The sequence below is a fragment of the Chelonoidis abingdonii genome, chromosome 19 (genome assembly GCF_003597395.2).
Source record: "Chelonoidis abingdonii isolate Lonesome George chromosome 19, CheloAbing_2.0, whole genome shotgun sequence".
NCBI lineage: Eukaryota > Metazoa > Chordata > Testudines > Testudinidae > Chelonoidis > Chelonoidis abingdonii.
Genome location: NC_133787.1, coordinates 37,048,122 through 37,070,361, shown reverse-complemented (window position 1 = coordinate 37,070,361; position 22,240 = coordinate 37,048,122). Strand labels below are relative to the sequence as shown.

Here is a 22,240-nt window from a genome sequence, read left to right as displayed (position 1 = left end):
AATGCTCAGCTTCCCAAACCTTGATTATCTTTCGTCCCTAAGCTGTACTTGCTCAGTGCTAGGAATCTTTGCTTGCCCTTCTGATCTGCCTCGTACAGGGTTGACAGGACTCCGAGTGCAGGCTGGTACAGAAGACCCTATTGATCAGGCTGTCTGTGAATAATTGTCCTGAGATTGAAAAGTGCTCTTAATGTGTAACTGTCATGTTCCAGGAAGTGCAGCTAAATGGGAGCAAAACAGAGTGCGTAGGATGTGTTTTAAAAACCTAAATAAATACCCGCGATCTTCCTTTTCTAACCTCATCCTTATTAAGCAGCTGCCCTTCTAAGAGGCCATGTCTCAGTCTTGCAGGTATACTGAATAAAACTTGGTTCCATCTTTGGCTCTGCGTTCTGCAATGCATTTTTATTGATCCTTTGCATGGAGGTTTCCTACATATTAAATTGAATTAGTGAGTTATTGGCTTTCATTGAGTGGCTAGATGCCCATCTGTTTTTACTGGGGGAGAGATCCTGTTGCTCTCAAAAGATTTTATTTAATTAAAGATTGAAATGAAAAGCATTATTTTAAAAAGAGCCGAGTATCCTAACTCAGTGGCTGAATATGGTTACTCTGGGGACACACATTTGCAAAACTGTTTCCAAGTCTTGTTTTCAGAATTCAGTCTTTCGCCAGAGCAGTTGATGCTGCTAACATCCTACTGCAGAACTTCTACCTGGGTTCTGCATTTGATTGTAGGTCTTCTCAGTCCTCAGCTCTTGAAGGGGGTGGGATGGGACTGACCCTTGAACTCACCCTTGAACTCTGCTTTTGGTGGGTATCTAGGAATTTTGGCTGCGTTCCTGCTCATTGAATGTCAGGCCCCTTTCAGGGATCTCAAGCTGGGCATCCAAAGTCAGTATTGCTTCTGAAACTTTTGGCCCGGTGTCTTTGGAAATTGGCAGGCAAGGTCTGGAAAGCCTGTGGAATATGTGACAGGCGAGCGGAGTTAACGTGTGACTAAGGTAAATTTGCTTCTCCCAGTACAGGAAGGTCGTTCTCCAAAGTAAAACAACCTTTTGCGGGGTGTGGGATGTCTCTCAACTGAAGGTGGCCCTTACTTGTGGTATGAGATACTGTGTGTGTTGGAGGAAAAGAGGCCTGGCTTTATTTGTGGCAGGTTTGCCGTGTCAGTTTAATTCCTAGCATGCCATTCTGGGGAATAGAAATCCAATAAAGCAAAGCAAATCGCAGCCTTTAGATTGTCCTTTGTGTTACACTGGGCTGCCTCCTGTGTCTTTTTCGGTGGGAATGTTTGCATGTGACTTGAGAGGGCGGGGGGGCAAGGAGAAACAGCTCGTTTTGATAATGTGTCCTGAGCATGTAAAAATATGGCACATCTCCATGGGGAGAGACGTTAACAAGTCACAGAACTCGGGTGCGAAGCTTGGGGCTGTGGAGAGTTTGTATCCTGGCCTGTCTCTAGTTAATGTGTTACATGCTCCGAGGCTGTTAAAATACAGTGTGGGATTGTGTGGAATAGCCTAAGGTAAACGAAGTGCTGGTGGCGCAACTAGAACTCGGGCTCTGCACTGCTATGCAGAAAGGCCAGGTCTGAGTCCGCGGCTCACTCTTGGCATCTCTGAGGCTGGTGGAGAGACCTTGTGTGTGTTGGATGGTAATCTGGGTCGAAGTTAGACTCAGGACTCCCAGTTTGTCAGACCACTCTGTTTATTAGCGCAGCGCTCTGCCAATAACATTCAGAATATGTGAGTGGCCATGCAAGGCCTAAGCAGTCTTACTTATACAGATAGAAGGGCGCGAACTAAACAAAGAGAGCAAAATTGTAAAATTTACCTGGGGCACAGCATGCATATCCTACTTCTTTACTAACTCTTATCGAGCTAAGCTTAATACTTCACCAGTCACTCTTAAGTGGAGCAATTGTTCTACCTTAATGTCTGCTTTCCTGACACCTGGATCGCAGCATTCTTTTCATTTCTACTGAAAGGCACATACAGCATTCTTTAATTCATTCTATTTCTTTAATATAATTCATTTCACTTTCAAATCCGCCTGTTGAAGCAGCGCTGTTCTCGCTCAGATGAGAGCCTGCTGTAGCTGCCTTCAGCGAAGCAGGTGGGGAGCTGTCCTGGGTTTGGGGCAGGCTGTTAAAGCAGAGGGATGGGGTAGAAGGGGGACCATCTTGGTGTCTCCTGCAGCTGCTGTCTGATGCCCCCTGAAACAGCCACACTCTGAAGGTGCTTATTATTGGTGATTGCAGCTGGCCATACAATTAGCAGATTACTGGGTGTAGCTGCTGAGCAGCTGGCGAAGCTGCGTGGGTGGGACTAAAGGCTCTCTGTGTACAGAATGGTGTTCGTAATGGGTAGGTAGCCAGTCTCTCCCCCATACCTCGTCCCTTGTGCTTTCGGCTGGAGCTTCTTGGGTGGGTCTGTGCTCCCAAGAAACAGAAATTCTCTCCTCCCCAGTGGTTGTTCGTTGCTCCTGATTGAATAGCTACAGTGTGTATGCAGATGGTTCCCTGCAGGGGCGGGGTGTCAAATTGAAAACTTAGCCCTGGAGTCCTCCATCCCTTTTGGTTTATGTCCACACTGTGAAAGAGGTGCGTTTCTTCACTAGGGTTAGCTAGCATGGATTAAAATAACAGTGAAGACGTGGCAACTTGGTTTTTAACTCAGGTTAGCAACTCAAATTCAGCCCCAGGCTAGTCTATCGAGTTGAGCTCAAGCTGCTAACCCACCGTGTCTGCACTGCTTCTATGTTAACCCGAGTTAAGAACGCCCCCGCCTTGCAGTGTAGACGTGCCAGGTATGTCGAGGGCAGGGCTGGGGATTGGATCAGGGAAGTGTTTGGGTTTGTAAAATGGGGCAGGCAGGAGGAGAGAATGCAACATGGTGGGGGGGCAGAGAGGAATCCCCTTCTGTGTGGGGAGCCTTTTGGAGGAACCTAACCAATGTGGACAGGAGTGTCTGTCCGCGCTGGAGGTGGTTGGAGTTAGTTGGGGGCTTCGCTGATGAGAGCCTATTAAGAAGGGAGGGCAGGAGATGGCGCCATCTGCCCTTGGTACTGCTCTCGCTGATGCCAACGTCCTGCACCCCGCAAGAGAACCTCACATCTGGAAGCTTTCTCCGCGAGGGATGAGACAAGTGGCCGAGGCGGTGGTCTGCTGCATTGGGTTAATGACGGAGAGGGAGAGGCAGCCATCTTTGAGCCGGGAATTGATCACAATAATGAGCTTGACGTTACTCCCTGGCAAAGAGGTGTGAAAATCTCCCCCCCTCCCCCCCCCCCGGGGCAAGTCCCTGTTCTTCCCAGTGAAGGAATGGGATGGGCCAGGCGCCAATCAGCAGCAAAAGGGATTCAGCTAAAGGCCATCTCTCCCTGGACCTGGAGACTGACGCACTCTGGGGATGGGACACCAGCAAACAGTTTTCCCTTTCCTCTGCAGCAGAAGGCAGATCAGAGAAGGACCCAAGCCCAGCCAATAGGCAGGAGTCCACACTCCACACTCCTACCAACAATCAGCTAAAACAAATCACAGCAGCTCAGTAAAAAAATTGCTCTGCCGGTCGGGAGGCAACAACATTTAATGGTGCCGTTTTTTCCTGTGTAACTCCAGGTGACTAGGTAGGCAGACCTGGCCCTGTGCAATGGCTGGAAACTAATCACAGATGCTAAAGCTGCCTATTGTAATTTGTTTTATTTAGATGGGCTAGACCCACCTTTAGAGACAGTAAAAAGGGTAGATCCCCTGCCCATGGGGGTCCGATGTGGGGGGGAACGGTGCAGGTGTACTCTCCCAAGCTCCACCCATTCATGAGATGCTGCTTGCAATAGACATCATATGTCCCCATAATATGATCCTCCTTTTCTTTTCTTCCGTGCTTTGTTAAGCAGTGAAATAGTTACATATTGTTGGCAATGTTGTTGTAGCTGTGTTGGTCCCAGGATGTTAGTCAGTTCCATGAAAGCGTTCAAACTCCACAGAGCTCTTCTTCAGGTCTGGGATCTTTCAGCAGCTGATGTTGGTCCAGTAAAAGATGTTACTCACCCACCTTGTCTCTTCCGTAGTTACATGTTGGCATTTACATGGCGACTATTAGGTTTCTCACGGGTTTGAGCTAGAGATGGGGCCTTCAGTAGACGGTGCCTGGGGAGACACCATCAGTGTGGTCCCGCTGGCTGGAGCAATGGTCCTTAAGAGACTGTGCGTGTGATTTGAAATCAGGTTTCTGAGCTGATACCCCCTCCCCTTATTTCAGGCTTGCTGCAGGCTCCGACAGACGTTGCTGTATCGGTTCATTCTTGCATGTTATCTTGCCAGCCATGTGTAACCTAGGCTACCATAGTGCAGCATGCTCCCTTCATCCCCTTAGGGTCCCTCTACGCCTTACTTGAGAGGGTGCTTCACAGCACGGGAAGACAGACATGCTAGCTCTGCTCAAGCAAGCATGCTAAAAAATAGCAGCATGTCCGCGGTGGTTTGGGCTAGCTGCCCGAGGATGTATCCAGAGGGTTAGGTGGGATTGCTGCCCACGCTGCCATGGCCACACCACGATTTTCAGAGCAAGCAGAGCTAGCACATGTCTGGCTGGGCTGGGCAGCAGACTCCCAGCCACTGTGCCGACATACCTGGGCCAGTGCGGGACCAGCTGTTCACGTCTGCTCCAGCCTTTGAACTGAAGAGCCTGGTTCTTTAGCTCCGGCAGTAGCTGAACTGGTGTTTAGATCCTGAGATCCAAGGTTTGATCCTCATTGCCAGTGACCTATCCAAGAGCATTGCGTTACCGATCCGTGCTACAGACTTAGGTTGAGATTTTCAGACAACCATTTATTTTAACAGGGGTTGTGTGGCTAAATCCTCTAGTTACTATTGGAAAAATCTCTCAATATGATATATATTATAATCATGATGAAAACTGAGATTCTGGCATACAAAACTCATCTCCCTGGGTAAAGTATCGGCTTGTTCAACCAGCCCAGTCCAACTCTGGATTTACTAATCTAAATTAGAGATTGATGCAGCAAGTAATACTGGTCCACACAGGTGGGGGAAAGCACAGTGTGGTAAGGCAAGGGTTAAAACAGTGAAAGAGCATGATATGTGCTCCAGTTGTGCTCCTGGGTTCACTAATTCCTACCCCAAGGAGAGCAATTGTGACACCAACATGCCATTTGCCATCACGTTCACTCTGCTTGTGTGTTATATCCCAGTCCCCTAGCTGCTTCTATCTTGTCTATTTCAATTGTAAACTGTTTGGGGCAGGGATTGGGATTGTCTCCTATTTTGTGTCTGCACAGCACCTGGCACAGTGGGGACCCATTCTTGGTTGGTCCTTAGATGCTACCCATAATACACAGGATTAATAACAATATTTTGAAAAATAAATGCTTTTACTATCTCAGGGTTTGCAGGCATTGGGGAGGCGGGGGTGGACTCAGGGCCTGACTGCAGAGATTTCTGTGATTGCCCTTTCTAGCTCTGCACGTGGTGTTACACGTGCTGTATGTCACATTGGGTGGGTGCATACCGGCTCCTGTTGATCTGGGTTGCAGAGCCTGTCTCTCTCGCTGCTGCAGCTTTTCTGTTCATACTTGGTTTGCTTGTCAGAACGCATTCGCTGCTGTCTGTTGCTCCCTTTGGGTCAGACTAGCTCCTTGGGAATTAAGCTGCTGCTTTGTCTCTGATGCAGAGGGTCTTTCTGCAGGGCAATCCTTCATTCGGTGCATTGCTGGGATCAAAGTCTGCTTAGTTTATTCAGCATCCGCTGTCTGTGATGGGGTTTTAGAGAGCGTATGTGCATTGCATGCCCTGTTTAGGAGGGGAGCGAGAGCCTGAGACCAGCACTTTGAAGAGGGGAGATGTAGAGCTTTTCAGATCTCAGTCCCTAGTAAAGCTTCATCTCCCTCATTTTGCAGGGGGGATTCCTTGCATCTCTGCAATCGAGGGGTGATGGCAAACTGGCTGTGTGATTCATTGATCTCTAGGAAAGCATAATGTAGCCCTTTCTGCTCTCCTCTCCGGGGAAGGGCTGAGGCTTCTGCGTCACTTCTGCCATCAGGAAGGATTCTTGCCTCACCCTGTCATCTTTCTATGGGGCCATTACTCCTTACTGCTCCTTAAGGGTCTGCTCCAATGCCTGTTGCAGTCAGTGGAAAGACACCCGCAAGAGTTGGATTGACAAGGAGTTTCAGGGAGAAATGTAGAGAGGTGCCACGCACCCATATCCCAAAACAAATGCTCCAGGAGGTTCAGGCCTTGTCTACATAAGAAGGTTGCACCAGTTTAACCTAAGGTGTGAATTTACACTGATTCAGTTAAACGGGTTCAAACCCCTGTGTAGATGCACTCTCATTTGGGTTTGAAAGTGATTTTTTTCCAGTTCAGCGTAAATCAATTCGAAACAGGTGAAGCTAAACTGAAATAAGCCACTCTTAAACCAAAACAGGAATGCCTATACCAGACTGCACCAGTTTAACTAAATTGGTTTAAAAACTGATTTAAGTTGAACCAGTGCCACATTGCTGTGTAGACAAGACCTCAGTCTCGATTGGTTCACTGGTAAAGCTTGTGTAGTTTAGTTTAGGCTTATTCCTTCCCCCCTCCCCCCACAGTGACACCTGCTGGTGGAGAGTGGAACTGCCTGAACTGTCTCCCCCACACCCCTTGCCCATCAGAATTAGCTGTAACCCCTTGGGTCTAAGAATTAAGAAGAGAGGACAGGTGAGTATGTCAGCAAGGATGGTAATTAGAAGCCTGTCCTTCCCCCCAGGTCCTGTGACAGAAATCGATGGCAGACGGACAGGTGTGCAGGCCAGACGCAGGACTGGGAATGGGCACCTACTGAATTCAGCTCTGACAGTGACTCATTGTCCAGGCTCGGGCATGTCATGCCACCCCTCCGTACTTTGGTTTTACTGGCTGGAAAACAGGGATTAGAATATCTGCTGCGGAGCTGAGAACTGGTTAAATGTCTGCAAAACGCCATGAAGATCAAAGGCAACCCGGCATATATCAGTCAGTGCTAAAAATTAACTTTATGTTGCTAAATTTGTATGTGAAGTTGATCATTCAGGCCCTGTTCCTGTGTGTGTGAAACAGGCACAGATTCTGTTGTTGACCTGAATTCACCAGTAAAAGCCGGTGTCCCGGTCAAGGACTTTGTTTTCCTTTTCCCAACACTGTGTATCTGTGCTGCCCCCTGGGACGTGAGTTACTCGTTATTCCTTCCTGATCCCTGTGTACCGCCACAGAGGTCAGTGTGTCCTTCCCTGGCTCCCTTCTGGCACTTGTGCCATGCACCGTTTCGCTCAACTGCACTGCAAATCAAAGTTAGTGACTTGTTTCCTGGACTCTTCAAAAGAAGGTCTGATCTTGTGTGGTGCTGAGCTCTCCTGGCTCTCAGCCGAGTCAATGGGAGCCACTGGTGCTGAGCACCTCCCAGGATCAGACCCCGCCCTGCCCCAAATACAGTTCTGAGAAAGCTAATTGAGAGTAAAATCTGCCTACTTTGCTATTATGCAGTGTAGTTGTTATCCTAGATTATCAGGGTTGGAAGGGACCTCAGGAGGTCATCTAGTCCAACCCCCTGCTCAAAGCAGGACCAGTCCCCACACATTCTTACCCCAGTTCCCTAAATGGCCCTTTCAAGGATTGAACTCACAACCCTGGGTTTAGCAGGCCAGTGATCAAACCACTGAGCTATCCTTTGTTGGTCCCAAGATATTAGAGAGACAAGGTGGAAAGGGTAATATGTTTTACTGCAGTGGTTCTCAACCTTTTTGTGCTCAGGACCCCTTTGTAAATGTTTATGGCCTGTTGCGACCCAGTAAATAGTCTTGGGGTGGAGGCTCTGGTGAGGCCACACCTGGAGTATTGCAGTCAGTTTTGGTCCCCCCACTACAGAAAAGATGTGGACAAATTGGAGAGAGTCCAGCAGAGGGCAACGAAAATGATCAGAGGGCTGGGGCACATGACTTACACAGAGAAGCTGAGGGAACTGGGGTTATTTAGTTTGTAGAAGAGAAGAGGTAAGGAGGGATTGATAGCAGCCTTCAACTACTTGAAGGGGGATTCCAGAGAGGATAGAGCTCAGCTGTTCTCAGTGGTGGCAGATGACAGAACAAGGAGCAATGGTCTCAAGTTGCAGTGGGGGAGGTTTAGGTTGGATATTAGGAAAAAAAATTTCACTTGGAGGGTGGTGAAGCACTGGATTGGGTTACCTAGGGAGGTGGTGGAATCTCCTTCCTTAGAGGTTTTTAAGGTCTGGCTTGACAAAGCCCTGGCTGGGATGATTTAGTTGGTGTTGGTCCTCCTTTGAGCAGGGTGGTTGGACTAGATGAGCTCCTGAGGTCTCTTCCAACCCACATCTTCTATGATTCGATGCCGTGTACAGCAACAAGCCAGCGGAGCTTGAGCTAATTAAAATAACAGGCAAAATGGGCGAATTAGGGGAAAAGCTGCAACAGCCTGATGGGTGGGTTGATTGGTTTGTTTAGATGGCATTAATAAATGCTGCAAAGCCAGCACCAGCTAGTCACTGTCTCCCTGTCCTGCTAGCAACCACTGTTGATGGCGAAGGACTGGGAATTGGCTGAATAAGTGTCAGTCACTGGGAGGATAAAGAGAGATGGAAGATTCTGGGCCCACTGCTGCTCTGGTTGGGGCTGTCGTGACCCCACCGAGTGGCTCATGATGCCAGTTCCCTGGGCTGTCCTTTCAATGGTGATTGTGTCTTGCCTTTCAGATGCTGTCTGATAGCCTGGAGCCTCGGGAGGACTTGGCATCTCTAGCCAGCTTATCCTAGGAGCATCTTTGACACACTTAGCTGCAGATGGCCTTGAAATCTCACTGACGGGGGAAATCAAGTCACAACAAAGCAGCCTTCTGCCCTGGGACCTGTCCCTGCACGCTCGCTCTACGAGCCATGGAGGCCACCGACGTGCCGGTGGGGAATCTCATTGACTTTGATTCCGAGCCCCCTGCTTCTGTCCCCACTGAGTCCCCTCCCTCATCCCCTCAACCTTCTAGCGGCAATGGGTTACTGGCGGACCTGGGGGACCCGGCGTCTGTAGGAGAGGAGAGTGACACCACGGAGTCGGCCGACAGTGAGAACGACATGGGGGATTCATCCAGCCATCACAGTTGGAACAACTACCGCCGCTCCTCATCCAATGAGTCCTTCTCGTCCAACCAGAGCACAGAGTCAGCCAAAGATGAGGTGATGGTGGAGCACCGGGAGTTCATAAGGCAGTATGTGGAGAAGATCTTCAGTGTGGGGTGAGTGAGCCAGGCACAGTGGGGTTTGCTCTGTGCAGAGGTGCTTGCTGGGAAAGAGTGGGGAATAATGAAGCTGCCCCCTCCTCCAGAGCACGCTGCTGAGTAACTTCCACTGGCATGACTTTTCTCTGTTCGCCCTTTTTCTAAGCTTAAATTCTTCCCCCCTTCTGCATTTGGCAAATGTAGATTTTCCCCTCCACACAGTGTTAGAGGAACTAGAGACTGGGATTGAAGAGGCCAGGATAAACTCTTGCTTCTGCCACTGACTGGCTCTGTGACCTTGGGCAAGTCCCTTTTCTTCTCTGTACCTCAGTTTTGTCATTCTGTAAAATGGGGTATTTCCTTATCTCATGAGTGGGGATGAGAGGTTGAGGCTAAATTCACCCATGCTTGTAAAGTGCCTGGAGAGCCTCCCATGGAAAGGGTGGTAGCCACACAGAGGGAGCTCAGGTTCTGCAAGTTCCCCTCCTCATTCCAGTAGGACTGAAATTAACCGGAGTTATTGTTTCCCCTCCTTGCCCTTAAGTGCTGGGCTGCTCAGGGGCTCGGCGGCTGGCCTCTTTCTGTGCTGCGTAGCCTAGGGGTGCATGCCCTCACGCATGCTTCCTAGTGCTCCATTCCTCCCGTACAAAGCAGAGAATGGGTCATGAAGCCAGATAATGAATGAGTTTGGCGGATGACAGCGGGGGAGCAGTATGGGGCATCAGCTCTAGGAGCATGTCCGAATTCGGGCACTGCCTGTGCATGTGGTCCCGCTCCAGCCCTATTTGCATGTGGCTCTGTTGCGTGTACCCGGGAAAGGAGGGGAGGAATTGACCTGTCTGGTATAACTGCTGTCTAGGCCGCCCCTATACCTGCCACTGTAGCACAGAGCCGTCTAGCAGAGGAAAGCTCTTGCCCAGTGGAGCTGTGCTAAGTACCTGGATTTGGGTGGCTGCAGGGAAATGGCTTTTGACATCATATCTTGCCATACGCTGGAGCTGCTGAGGCATCAAGCATGTCCCCTGCGTGCGGCTTTTCCTCGGACTGCGATGCTTGGAATGGCACGTCCCCTTCTGATTGCCTGCCCAGGCCCGGCTGCCAGATTCGATCACTCTGCTTAGCCTAGTGTAGGATCCAGGAGTGAGGGGGGTTGGCAGAGAGGAGCAGGGAGAGCTTTCCGCATCTAGTCACAATGGAGCTGTGTCTGAGGCGGAGGGACTGTGTCCCCCGCTTCATTCTCGCCCTGCTACACATCTCTGCGTTGCCCAGGCTTTGATGCAGACCTCCTCACTTATCTTAATGTCAGGGGATCCAATGCACACGGGGGTCTGCTTGCTGTTTGTCAGCGATGGATGCCTCGGGCCCTTTGATCCCGACAGCAAGGCTTACTTGTTTCGGTCTGTGAAATATTGCAGTTCAGTGCTCCAGTGGGATTGAGCAGATCATCTGGTGGGAAGCAATAGGCAGAGCTGATAGTTTTGCTCGGGGTGATTCAGTTGTTGCTGTAGAATTTCTGCACTGGAAATCGGTGGCTCCTCCCTTCGTCTTGAGAAGAGAAGAGCAGCAAGAAGCAGGGACAGGGAACAGGGCCACCTGTCAGCATGGCCATAAAGCATCCCAACGTAGCTTAAGACAAGAGACAGCAGATGGATGCAACAGACAGACTCAAGGTGGCAGGAGGACAATACTGGTCAGCATTATAAGCAGTGTTTGGAGCACTTCAACTGGCAAAACATTGTCAAGTTCTTGTTGCAAGAGCCAAATGTCCTGGATTGATCTGAGTTAGTTGGGATTAGAGCTTTCGTCAGGCACTCGGGTGCAGGAGATACCAGCCAGACTCTCATCATAGAAACGTGGGGCTGGAAGGGATTTTGAGAGGCCTCATCCAGCCCCCTGCCCTGAAGCAGGATCTAGACCATCACTGATAGGGGTTTGTCCAACCTGTTCTTAAAAACCTCCAATGACGGATTCCGCAACCTCCCTTGTAAGCCCATTCCAGAGCTGAACTATCCAAACAGGGAAAACTTTCTACCTGTTTTCCAATTTTAGGTTCTAGCAAAGTTACTTAAGCTCCCAGGCTTATCCTTTGAAGATGTTATGCAGGTTTCCTTTGGGGACGAGGACAGTGAGGTCAGACACGGAGCACATGCCCTCCCACAAAACACCTTTTGAGATCCCTGGGTCCTGCGCATGCCTGTCACGTGCAGGGGATCTCATCCAGTGGACTAAATGCCCCAACAACAATCATTACACACTTGCATGACCTCTCACAACAACAAAAAATAAGACAAAAACACTCTATCACCTGTGGGTGAGCACTTTCCAGAAAGCGATCACTCCATGTCTGACCTCTCAGTCCTTGTCCTCAAAGGAAACCTGCTTTGCTGGACCCTAAAAATCATGGTCCTAAAAAGACACTGGTTTTATGGCTTATTACAACAATCTGTAATCCACTTTCCCCCGCCGCCAGGCCCCCTTTTTTTAGTCCTGTGACTACAGAGCTGCTGCACTTTGAACGGTCTCTGACAATGTGTGAACTGCTTATCCTAACCAATCTGTTCCACCTTATCTTAACTGTGATGCCAGGACTACCTTTCCCAGACGTAAAGAAGAGCTGTGTGGAGCTCAGAAGCTTGTGTCTTTCACCAACAGAAGTTGGTCAAAAGAAGACATGACCTCACTCTCCTTGTCTCTCCTTGCAGAGACATCCTAGATCCAAGCTGAGAATGGTGTGTGTGTGTCTGTGTCTCTGTCTGTCTGTCTGTCTGTCTGTCTGTCTCTCTCTCTCTCTGTGTTTCAAATGGAAACTGACCAGAATTTTTAGTATAGCTGTGGTGGAATCTTCTTTCATTTCCCCAAAACCCAGGAGCTCCTGGGAGTGCATATGCCTGGGGAATATAAGCTCCAATTTGGGCTGGGTTGAATGTGATTGTCTTGCTGATGTTGAGGGGCTCAAGCCCATTGCAGCAAGCAGTGCCGTAACTGTGCCCTAGGAGCCGTCTAGTGACAAGGGACATTGACCCCCTTGCCTGTTTAGCCAAAGCTTGAGGCTGTGTCTGGCACACCCAGCTCACTTCTGTAGCGTAGACAAAATTTAAGAGTGATGGGAGCTAGGGAAGGTTTGAGTCCTTGTGACCAGGTGTTGGGCAAAGGGTTGCAGAGTCAGCCCTTGGTCACACCTGCTCCTCGTTAGGTGAACAAATTAAAGTGGGCTGGAGATAATCTGGCCCTAATTGGGGAGGCAGACACAGCTGCTACCTAATTAGCCTGGAGCTGCATAAAAGTCTGAGGGGAAGGAAGCCAGGAGAGAGCAGGAGAAAAGAGAAAAGGCAGGGAATGGAAGCTGGGAGGTAGCTCTCCCCTCCCTCCCTCCCTCCTGCCTGCATCTGGTGAAGGGTTACTTGTACAATGGTGGGAACAAGCCTGAGAATGAAGTGCACCAGCGGTTACTAAACCCAGGGTCCGAGTGACTTTGTGAACCTAGCAGAGGCAGAAGCCAAGGGTGCCCTACTACAGTCCTGCTAAAACTCTCTAGGTAGGTAGCACTTGGCAATGGTGGTTGGGCACATTGCTCTTCCTGAGGGGAGGGACTCTAAGTGTGCGGTCGGTCTGTGTCCAGCTAGCGTGGGGTCAGTTCGCACCTGGCGCGCTCTCACGTCTGTGCTACCCTGAGGTTCTGTCCCACTTTCATCTTACAAACCGGTCGACTCCTGCAGTGCCGGGCACTGTGTGTGTGAAGAGCGCAGCCAGGAGAGCCGATGTTCCTCGGCCCTGCCATGCAGGGAGAGCTCCCTTTCTATTTCCAGCGAGGTTTTGCACTCATTGAGTTGCTGAGTGAATAGCTCTTGAGAGTAGAGCTCTCGTTTCACTTTCAAAAAGTTCCTGGCAAGTCTGAGCACTCGACAGAGGAGAAAACCCACTTGGCTGCCTCCGTGCTGGCAGTTCCTTTCACTAAGAAACACTCTTTCTTGGCACTAGAGAAGCCCCTGAGATGTGTAATGTTTCTATCTCATCTTCAAGTGCCATTGTCTGAGGACTGCAACGCTGCATCATCCCAACCCAGAGCAGAAACCTCGGCTCCTCAGTCACAATGACTTGGTTTGCTTTGGGGTTTTTTAAAACTAAATTAAAACCGTGCGCCAGAAAGGCCCCCATTAAAATGCATCACACTCCCACTAAGCAGTGCGGCTTTGCCCACTCCCCACTTCCAGGCAGCCATCTCGGCTCCAAACAGAGAGAATCTGTCGTGCGTGGCTGGTGTTGGGTGGCCCCTGCCTGATTTTCATCAACAGCTTCTTCCCTGTACTTCAGCTCCTGTGTTGGTGTCTCACCTCTTACTTCCACCACAGAGCACTTTATACTCTGCTTATGGTGTGTAAAGAAATTCTGGTACCTCTCTCAGCCCTTCCCTGGCTAAGGAAGGTGACATGCCCATTTGAGATGGTTTAGGAGTTGTCCAAGACTATTGGATCATAAGCTTGTCTTGCTACTCCTGTAAAATGCCACGTACACATTTCCAGGAAGCAGCTCTCTTTGCAGAAGGTTTGATCGATTTGCTCTCCATTGCAAACCCAGGCTGCTCTCTGGCATGCTTGCAGATTGGTGATCAGAAGAATACGGGTCAATGCCCACCTGAGCTGCTGCCATTCGCAAAGCGGGGATGGCTTCCCTTTTCAGTAGAGTGCATTGCAGATTGTTGGGATAGAGAGGACTAAGCAATCTGTCCCATGGAATTATGGGATACTTCCAGCTGACTCCTTAGCCCCCAAGTCAAGTGGGGCTGCATCTACACTGCAAAACAATAGAGCTCGGATTCTGGGTCCCGGCTTAACTTGACCTCAGACCCTCCAGCCCTGCAGGGTCCTGGGACTCTGTGTCGGAGCCCTGAGTTAGCACAATTGCAGCATAGACTCAAGGGGGATTAGATGTAAGCTTGGGCTCATGTTGCTGTGTAGACATACCTTTGGGGATTTGTGATGCACTGAACAAAAATACTGCTCCCACCAAGATGTACTGCATCTTTTAGTGAACACCAGGAGCAGAATGGAAAGGCCAAGAAGCAGCTTGAGCAGCAGGTATGTGTGTGACAATACGGATGTGTCCTGTACATGTAGCCCTGGTGATACAGCTGCGTCCCTGATTGATTGTGTCCTTGATAGAACTCGTGGATTCTTTCCCCCCAGGGTCTGCTCCTGGCTCTCCGAATATCTCCACGTGTTTCACAGGCTGCAGGGATTTTCTGAGCAGCTCAGTACGGGAAGGGAATTTGAAGTGTTTGATTTCTTGTCCGTTCCAGAGAGGACCTGGACCAAGAAGAGAAGGCCAAGTTTGGGGAGCTGTGCAGCGGAGAGAACGGAAAAGGCAGGGAGTGGTTTGCAAGATACGTCAGTGCTCAGGTGAGCAGGGGATAACAGCTGCCTGATGCTAACTACTCTGTGTCAAAGCAGTTGAGGGTGGCTGGCAGGAGGGTGGGTCTCCTGGACGTCTGTTAGAACAGCAGAGTGATGTGTTTGGAGACCATCCCTCATCTCAGTGGGGAGAGCTGGGGGCAAAAGGATGCATGTATTGAATTGTATTAAAAATGCGATGGTATCAGTCACCGGGCAGCAAAATGTTAGAGAGAAGCCGTCAGTTTCATTTAAAAACAAACCAAAATAACTCATCAAAACTCCTCCCAGCTCCCGAGTCAAATTCCACACAGTCAAACCAGCATCCAGTGGCCCAGCCCCACTGGCGAATTCTCTCGGAGCATTCATGTCAGGTCTTCGGAGCTTGTGCTGTCAATAGCAATGGAGAGGAAGCGGTCTTAACGCTGATGTGTGTTGGCTTCATTTATCTTTGCAGCGCTGTAACTCCAAGTGTGTCTCGGAGCAGACTTTCTATCGGCTGGTGCAGTCCTTCGCGGTGGTGCTGTTCGAGTAAGTAATGGCAGATATCAAAGCAGGATTGATTTGCCTTTTTCACAACTGAGCCCTCTTGTAATTTACTCACCGAGCCATCAGAGGGACGCTTTGCTTCCATGCCACCTAATTCCAGGAGACCAGCCTGAGCTAAGTAGAAAGTCAGCAACCGGTGCTAACTGAACAGCTGCCTGTCCCCAGTTGAACCGCAGAGCAATGACTCTGGAAGCACCTTTTGAGTCAGCTGCATTGCACCGAAATTGCTTTGAGGGCCACATGTCAATTGGCAGCATCTTCAGTGTGAATGCACATGGTCGCTTGGAAGCGGAGTGTCTGGTTTAGTGTAAAGCAGTAGGGGGAGCCGGTCTTGGGTAGGTACATGGGTTTAGAGACAGTAATGCTGGGGTGGGGTGGGGCTCTGAGCAGTTGGGATACGGAAGTCTGATATTTCCCAAATGGGATTTACAGTAACCGGAGGATGAGTCTGGTTAAGCTGACACTATGGAGGAAGTGGCCTGGTACCAAAAGATCTGGTACCTCTGGGTATCTGCCAGTTCTGCTATGCTGCTCTAGATATGGCTACTAATTCCTTGCGTGTCTCTCTCTCCCTGACCCATTTCAGGTGTCACCAGATGGATGACTTCAGTCCTGCCAAAAATCTAATGACCATGTGTTTCACTTACTATCACATCGGTAAGTAGCTTGTGCGCACGGGTGCCTTTCTCGTGTCGGCTGAAAGAGAGTGGGGGCGTTGAAACGACTCAGAATAAGCGGTGAGGGTGGGTTGTTAGAACAGATGTATGTTCACTCGGAGGGGCACAGCTGGCTCTAGGATGACATCCCTAATCCCACACGGAAACATCCGCTTGATTTGAGATTGGGAGATAGTCACTGAGAATGGTTTCTGCGGAGGGCTCAATTTTCTAACCAAAGTTTAAAAAACTAAAGGTCAAAGTTTTCAGAACTAACTAGTGATTTGTGGGGCGCAAACTTGAGATACTTCAGCAGCTTGATTTTTCAGAGCGGGGAGGGACTCAGGACCTCCTTAAAATCAGGCCCCCTGCTTGGTCTCTGGATGCCCAGAAACTGAGGCACCTGCAGTCACTAGTTACTTCTGAAAATCTTGTTCTAAATCCAACGCACTTTTAAACAGGGAAGTCTTCAGTCTTAGGAGCCATTTTCAACAGAAAATTGTGTCCGTTTTAAAAAACAGGAGCTTCCTCGCTTCTCTCTCTCCTTGTCCATGTTCCTCTGACTGCAGGTTCTGCTCCTGCACCAAATGCCCAGCACAGAGGTGGACTTGGTATCGCAGTCACTGGAACTAAGATCAGGCATGAGCTGAGCTGTGTTTGGGAGCCCGGCGTTGTTATGGCATGATTGTCATTAATGCTACTGTGAGTTATGTACATGCAGAGAGTGGGGAGCGTGTTTTTCAGTGTATCACGTGTGCTCCAGATGTCGTTGGGCAGCTCACGGCTGCTTTGAACCCCTTGGTGCTCAATGTCTTACCACAAATGCCCAAGGGGGACAAACTCTGGTGTGTCCTTGTCCATTCAACAGAAGAGATGTCATCTGGCTATTACAGTAGTGCTTGGCTATTGAGACGACGGGAGCCATGGTAGATAATATTGAAACTCGGGGCTGTGGCACATGCTTTCTCCAGCTGCAGCAGAAGGGGAATCCGGCTGTTCTAAACATCTCTCCTTTATTATTAGAGGGTCCCTGTTCCTGTGTTCTCTGCCAGGGAACGGACCCACTCTAAGGCGAGTGTTATCAGCTCAGCACAGCGTGATGGGGTCATGGCAGTGCTGCGTGATTGAGTTTACTTCATTTCAGAGTTTGTGAGCTCAGGTTAAAACGGACTCGTGAGGCTTAAAGATTCCCCATTAGGAACCCAGGCTCCTCTGATTCTGCTGAGCTTGGAGCTTTTCAAATAAGAAATCAATGTCCAGTGACAGCTTTTTTTTTCATTACTGGGGCCAGCTTTTTTTAATTGCTGAGTTTCTCTGAATTGCTGTTCCTGTCCCGCTGCCAGCTAGAGAATACTGTTAAACTGTCTTGGAGAGTTAGTGTGTGGAGCTGGGCTGATGCGGCCTCATAGCGCAGTGAAGTGGTGGATTAGTTAGTCCCAAAAGACTAAAGGAGATAGATGGGGAGCCTAATGGGAGACCCTGAGCAGTGTCGGGGCTGGAGAGTGAGGGACTTACCTCTGAGTGGTGAATGCAGAGAAGAGGGGAAATGGCATTTATAAAATATCCAGTGGGTTGCTGGAAAGAGTGTTCCTCTAGAACAGTGGTTTTCAACCAGGGGTACACAGAGGTCTTCCAGGGGGCACATCAACCCCTCTAGGTATTTGCCTAGTTTTACAGCAGGCTACCTAAAAAGCACTAGTGAAGTTAACACAAACTGAAATTTCATACAATGACTTGTTTATACTGCTCTATGTACTATGTCAGCAGTTCTCGATCTGTGGGTGAGTTGGTTTTAATGGGGTCGCCAGGGCCAGTGTTAGACTCGCTGGGGCCCAGGGCACAAAGCCCAAGCCCCACCACTCAGGGCTGAAGCCCAAGTTTTTAAGTGAGGTGGAACCTGGGTTATGCAAGACAAATCAGACTCCTGAAAGGGGCACTGTCGTCTAGAATGCTTGAGAACCACTTGCTCTAGATCTCAGACCAGTGATGTCCCAGCACCCCTACAGCCTCCGCTGCAAATCGAGTGGCTGTTCCCCCTCTGAATGTTCTTGCGGCAGCCAACAGAATCTGCTCGCTAGCTATGAGGATGCCAAACCCCTCAGCAGTCTGTCTTGCACCACCTGTTGGTTCAGGAGATGCTGGCCATCATACACATGCTGTTGGCTTTAAAGCAAAGGTTGCATCACAGTGAGACGGAGATGCTGACACGGGATTTGCCTTGTGAAGCCTTGAAGTGTTGGTTTAGTCTCCATGTAGCTAAAACCAGGTGTCTTTGTAACCTTTCTAGGAGTAAGGACTTGAGGCGATTGTAGCTAAAGCCGTGCAGCCGACTTCGCAGTAGGGAGCCGCCTCGATTTAGTTATCCTGGGATCACTTAAAAGAGCCATTTCTAGGAACCTCCTGTTTCTCTTGTAGGTAAAGCCCAGGCGCTGCCCTCAGAGGCTAAGGAGAAGCCCATGGGGAGCATCGACTCGTACCTGAAGTCGGCGAACAGCTGGCTGGCTGAGAAGAAAGACATTGCCGAGCGACTCTTGAAGAACACGTCAGCGAAGACTGAGAATGTGAAGGGCTTCTTCGGGGGGCTGGAAACCAAGCTTAAGGGACCCACGAGCAAGAAGAGCGAGTGAGTATTGCTCCAGCAGTGCTCTGACGCCCTGTGTAGGGGACGTGTACTGTGGACTGGACAAATGGGCCATGCAGACCTCATGGCTGTCAACCAGACACATGCGTGTGCTGTCTGGGATAGAACAGGCGACCTTCTGCTCTGAAAGCAGGTGCCTCTACTCAGGTGGCTAAAGAAGGACCTCCTGTCAGGGCTTTATCTCCCCTGTAGCACGTTCACCCAGCTCCGCAGTCGATAGAGCGTGAGACAGACACGTAGATAGGTATGATTCCATACAGCACAAGGCCCCTAGATCTGTGAGAGCTCCTAATTCAGGCTCTCCAGTTGCAGCTCTTAGCATTATGTGGGCTTCCTAGCGAGGCCTACGTGTCTGTCCCTATCTGTGCTGAGACAGGTGGTCTTGGGCGTAGAGCCGTGGTTCCCAAACTGCTCTGTGGACCATCAACAGCCCAGAGAGAACGTGCTAGTGTGCGGAAGAGATTTGGCAGGCCACGTGCTGATGGCTGCTGCACCTCATTTTCAGCCTGTAAAGCTCTTTAAACTACAAATGCATTAAACGCCAGGGAGGTGGTGTTTGACCATCAATGGGAGCCTGAGGGAAGGTGGCCCGTGCGATCGCAAATGGGCGTGCAGGTGTCCCCGAGACATCCTCCATTTAGATGTGGCTGCCTCAGTGAGAAATTGTGAGAGCGCCCAATGCAGAGAGAAGGGTAACAACCTTCCAGGGGCTTTCCAACTGATTGCCCCAACTCTGCAATGGTGGGGATACCAGAGCTGGAGTGTTCTCTAATGGTTAGTCATGGGTCCAGAAGTCAGGAGAGCTGGACTGCATTCCTGGCTCTGCCACTGACTCCCTGGGTGACTATAGGAAATCAGCCAGGCTCCCCATGCCTCGGTTTCCCCATCTGCAGAATAGGGATAATATGCTTACCTACTTCTGAAAGGAGTGGCTGCAAAGCACTGGGGGACATTCTGGGGAAATAGCCTGCGTGGGCATGAAGTTATTGGGTGAAACTCTCCCAAGGGCTCCAGTGTACTTTGGCCATGGCTAGCACCTCAGTCAGCCTCTTGTGTCTCGTCCCAGTGGCTGTGATGGAGGAGGTGGATGCCAGCAGGCTGAATGGGTAAATCACATGGGCTGATAGGAGGAGGAGCTGACTGCTGTAGGGCATCGGTTTCTGAGAGGGAGGAGCTGACTGGCATGGTTTCTTTGCTGTAGGGAAGGGGAAGACAAACCGAAGGAGAAGCTGCACAAGACAGGTAAGCAGCGCGGCTGCAAATCAATGGCGTTAGCAAAGGGATCCCCAGGACCTGAGGGTGGGGTTCGGGGGGCAGACCCAGTGTGAAATGCCCCGGCATAGCCAGCGTCATGTAAAGTGACCAGGAGAGTGAAATTGCCTTGGGGAATGACTGACAGCGTCTTACTGTGGTTTGCAGGGGCACTTAAGGAAGCTGCAGTGAAACCAGAGGACGTTTTTCCAATCCATTGTTCAGAGCAGTAGCATCTCCCGTTCCATAGCAGCATCCCTTGGGTGCTGAATGTAACCTGCACACATGCAGTGTGGTGCTTTGTGTTGTCGTTCCCCTTCCCCATATAGAGGTTTGTGTCCGCTACTGCCTCTGAGCTGATGGACCAGCTCCCTGAGCTCAAGCACCAGCCATGAGGAGGAGGAAAAAGCAGGGCTGCTTTTCTCTGCCCCCGTTAGGGATGGTTTGAGTCGATTTTTTTTCCTCAATACCTCGGAGTGACTGCTTGGGTGGTAGGGTAAGTAGCTGAGTAGTGCTAAGTTTGTGTTCGTACAGATCAGCCTCCTCACAGTCTTGGTGTGCAACTCTGCCTCCCGACAGTTTCCTTGTCCAGCCCTGAGGAGGAAGAGGAGAAGAAGGGAGAGAAGATCTATTTATATATGCACCTGAAGCAGCAGCCTATCTGGTAAAGCCTGGTTATCCACCTTGAGCTGCAGCCCCCGGGGACCAGCTGTGCCTGGTACCTCTGAGTCAGCTGGCACAAGCATCTGCTTGCACAGCACCGGCAGTCTGAGGGGGAACCCAGGCCCTGTGCTACTCAAAGAACAGTGCCCATAGCTGGTGCTGCCATCCAGGCCGAGTGACATGCTGCCGTTCCCCACAACTCAGCCATGTGCCTGATCCAAGTATTCTACTCTTTGCATATGCAGAGTTGACTCTGCCTTTCCCCTGCCCGTCCCCCACCTCTCCCCAAATGATGAGATCTGTCAATGCAGCCGCTGATCAAAAGCCCCCAAAACCAGGAATTAACAGCTCAGTAAAGCTGACTTCTCTTTGCTGCATGCTGTGTGCATAGAAGCCAAAGGCTGGATCTGTGGGGAGGGCCCTTTGGCAGGACCCCGTGTACATGCAGAAGTGCCCCACGGTCGCTTGGAAGTGCTGCTGGGGTGGCAGCTGGGCTCTCCTGTGCAACACGCCGTCTCCAATGCCTTTTCCCTGTTTTGCAGGCACACCCTGAGATTTTGGAATGCAGCCTTTTTCGATGCTGTCCATTGCGAGAGGAGGAAGAGATCTCCCACCACCAGGTAGGGTGTGAAGATTAGATTCTGGCTGCCCTTGGCAAGGGAGGGCTGGAAGGCAGGGCGAAAATGGTCATGCTTCACTCTCAAACTCCCCAGCCCCACCAACAGTGGAGATGACAGGTTAGGCCCTTCCTGCTGCAGCTGATTGCTGAGAAGCCCACCCAGCTGATAGCTGTTTAAATCCTGCTGTACTGTGAAGGCAATTGCCATGGTTAATGCTAGAACTAACTGCATGGAGGTGCTTGGAATCCCGGGTGGAGCATTATGGGGGAAGAGTACAGTGAAAGGAGCCTGCCTCTTCCTCCAGGCGTTCTTTCTGAAGGCCTTTTCTCTGCACTGGGTGCAGCGCATAGTGAGGCTGCCTATATTGCATAGTAGCTGTTGGAAAGTCCTGAGCCTCTTTCTGCAAGGGCTGGTCATTACAGTGCAGCCCCGGCCATGCAGGTGAGGATCAGCACTTCTCAGAGGTTGCAGTTTCATAGGAGAGCATCTAAGCCAGCATGGAAAGTTGCGATCAAATAACACTGAGGGGCTTGGTTTCCGTAGGCTTAGAGGAGTTCAGCTGTGTAGTTCCCATGAATGTTAGAGGCCGTGTGCCTTTGGGTCAGGAGAAATCCGTTGAAATCATCTCTCCAAAATAGCTACGTTTGTATAGCAAATAGATGATGATCAGTCCTGCCAAGACCTGGACCCAAGGTCCTGCTTTCGCTCTTCCATTATGGACCTGATCTTCCAAAACAGAAGCAGATTGTAGGGAAATGCTCTGCTTTGTGTTTGATTAAAAGGTTGCTATGGAAGTAGAACCCTGAGCTTGTGTCTAGGCAGCTAAGGAAAGAATACATTTTCCAGTGTTCTTTTTGAATATAGATTCTCATGTAATTTAAGTCTAGACATTTATCCTGTTGAGGATTTGGGATCTCATGTAATTTAAGTCTAGACATTTATCCTGTTGAGGATTTGGGATCTCAAAGGTTGTCTTGTTTTTTGCTGCTGTTTAAGGGACACAGTCGCAGAGCTTGGGTCCAAAATCCAGCAGGCGTTTTTTGTCTGTTTTTATTTTTATTTTATTTTTTTAAATGCAAATCTTACAAGAGCTGTGTTACTAGAGACCTTTCAGGGAAATGATAAAATTATATGAGAGGTTTCATTGCTAGGATTGCAAAATCCTCTGTAGTGTTGTGAAAGGGCAGCAGCAGCATGGTACAGGCAGA

At 50.0% G+C, this 22,240-nt stretch overlaps 1 protein-coding gene across 7 annotated transcripts in view; it reads left to right on the top strand.

The window, feature by feature from the left end:
* Window positions 1–22,240, top strand: part of KIAA0513 (KIAA0513 ortholog) — a 68,674-nt gene that overhangs the window by 27,351 nt on the left and 19,083 nt on the right. For 4 of the 7 annotated variants that reach the window (XM_032793764.2, XM_075073637.1, XM_032793763.2 and 1 more), the window contains exons 2-9: window positions 8,751–9,283; window positions 14,562–14,661; window positions 15,110–15,183; window positions 15,788–15,858; window positions 18,273–18,480; window positions 19,700–19,740; window positions 20,284–20,413; window positions 20,955–21,032. In XM_032793764.2, coding sequence (XP_032649655.1) covers window positions 8,931–9,283; window positions 14,562–14,661; window positions 15,110–15,183; window positions 15,788–15,858; window positions 18,273–18,480; window positions 19,700–19,740; window positions 20,284–20,413; window positions 20,955–21,032 — 1,055 coding nt within the window. In that variant the 5' untranslated portion in view covers window positions 8,751–8,930. Of the gene's footprint in view, window positions 1–6,699; window positions 6,728–8,750; window positions 9,284–14,561; window positions 14,662–15,109; window positions 15,184–15,787; window positions 15,859–18,272; window positions 18,481–19,699; window positions 19,741–20,283; window positions 20,414–20,954; window positions 21,033–22,240 lie in introns of those variants that run through there. The other 3 variants (XM_032793767.2, XM_032793769.2, XM_032793765.2) reach the window with 2 other exon arrangements.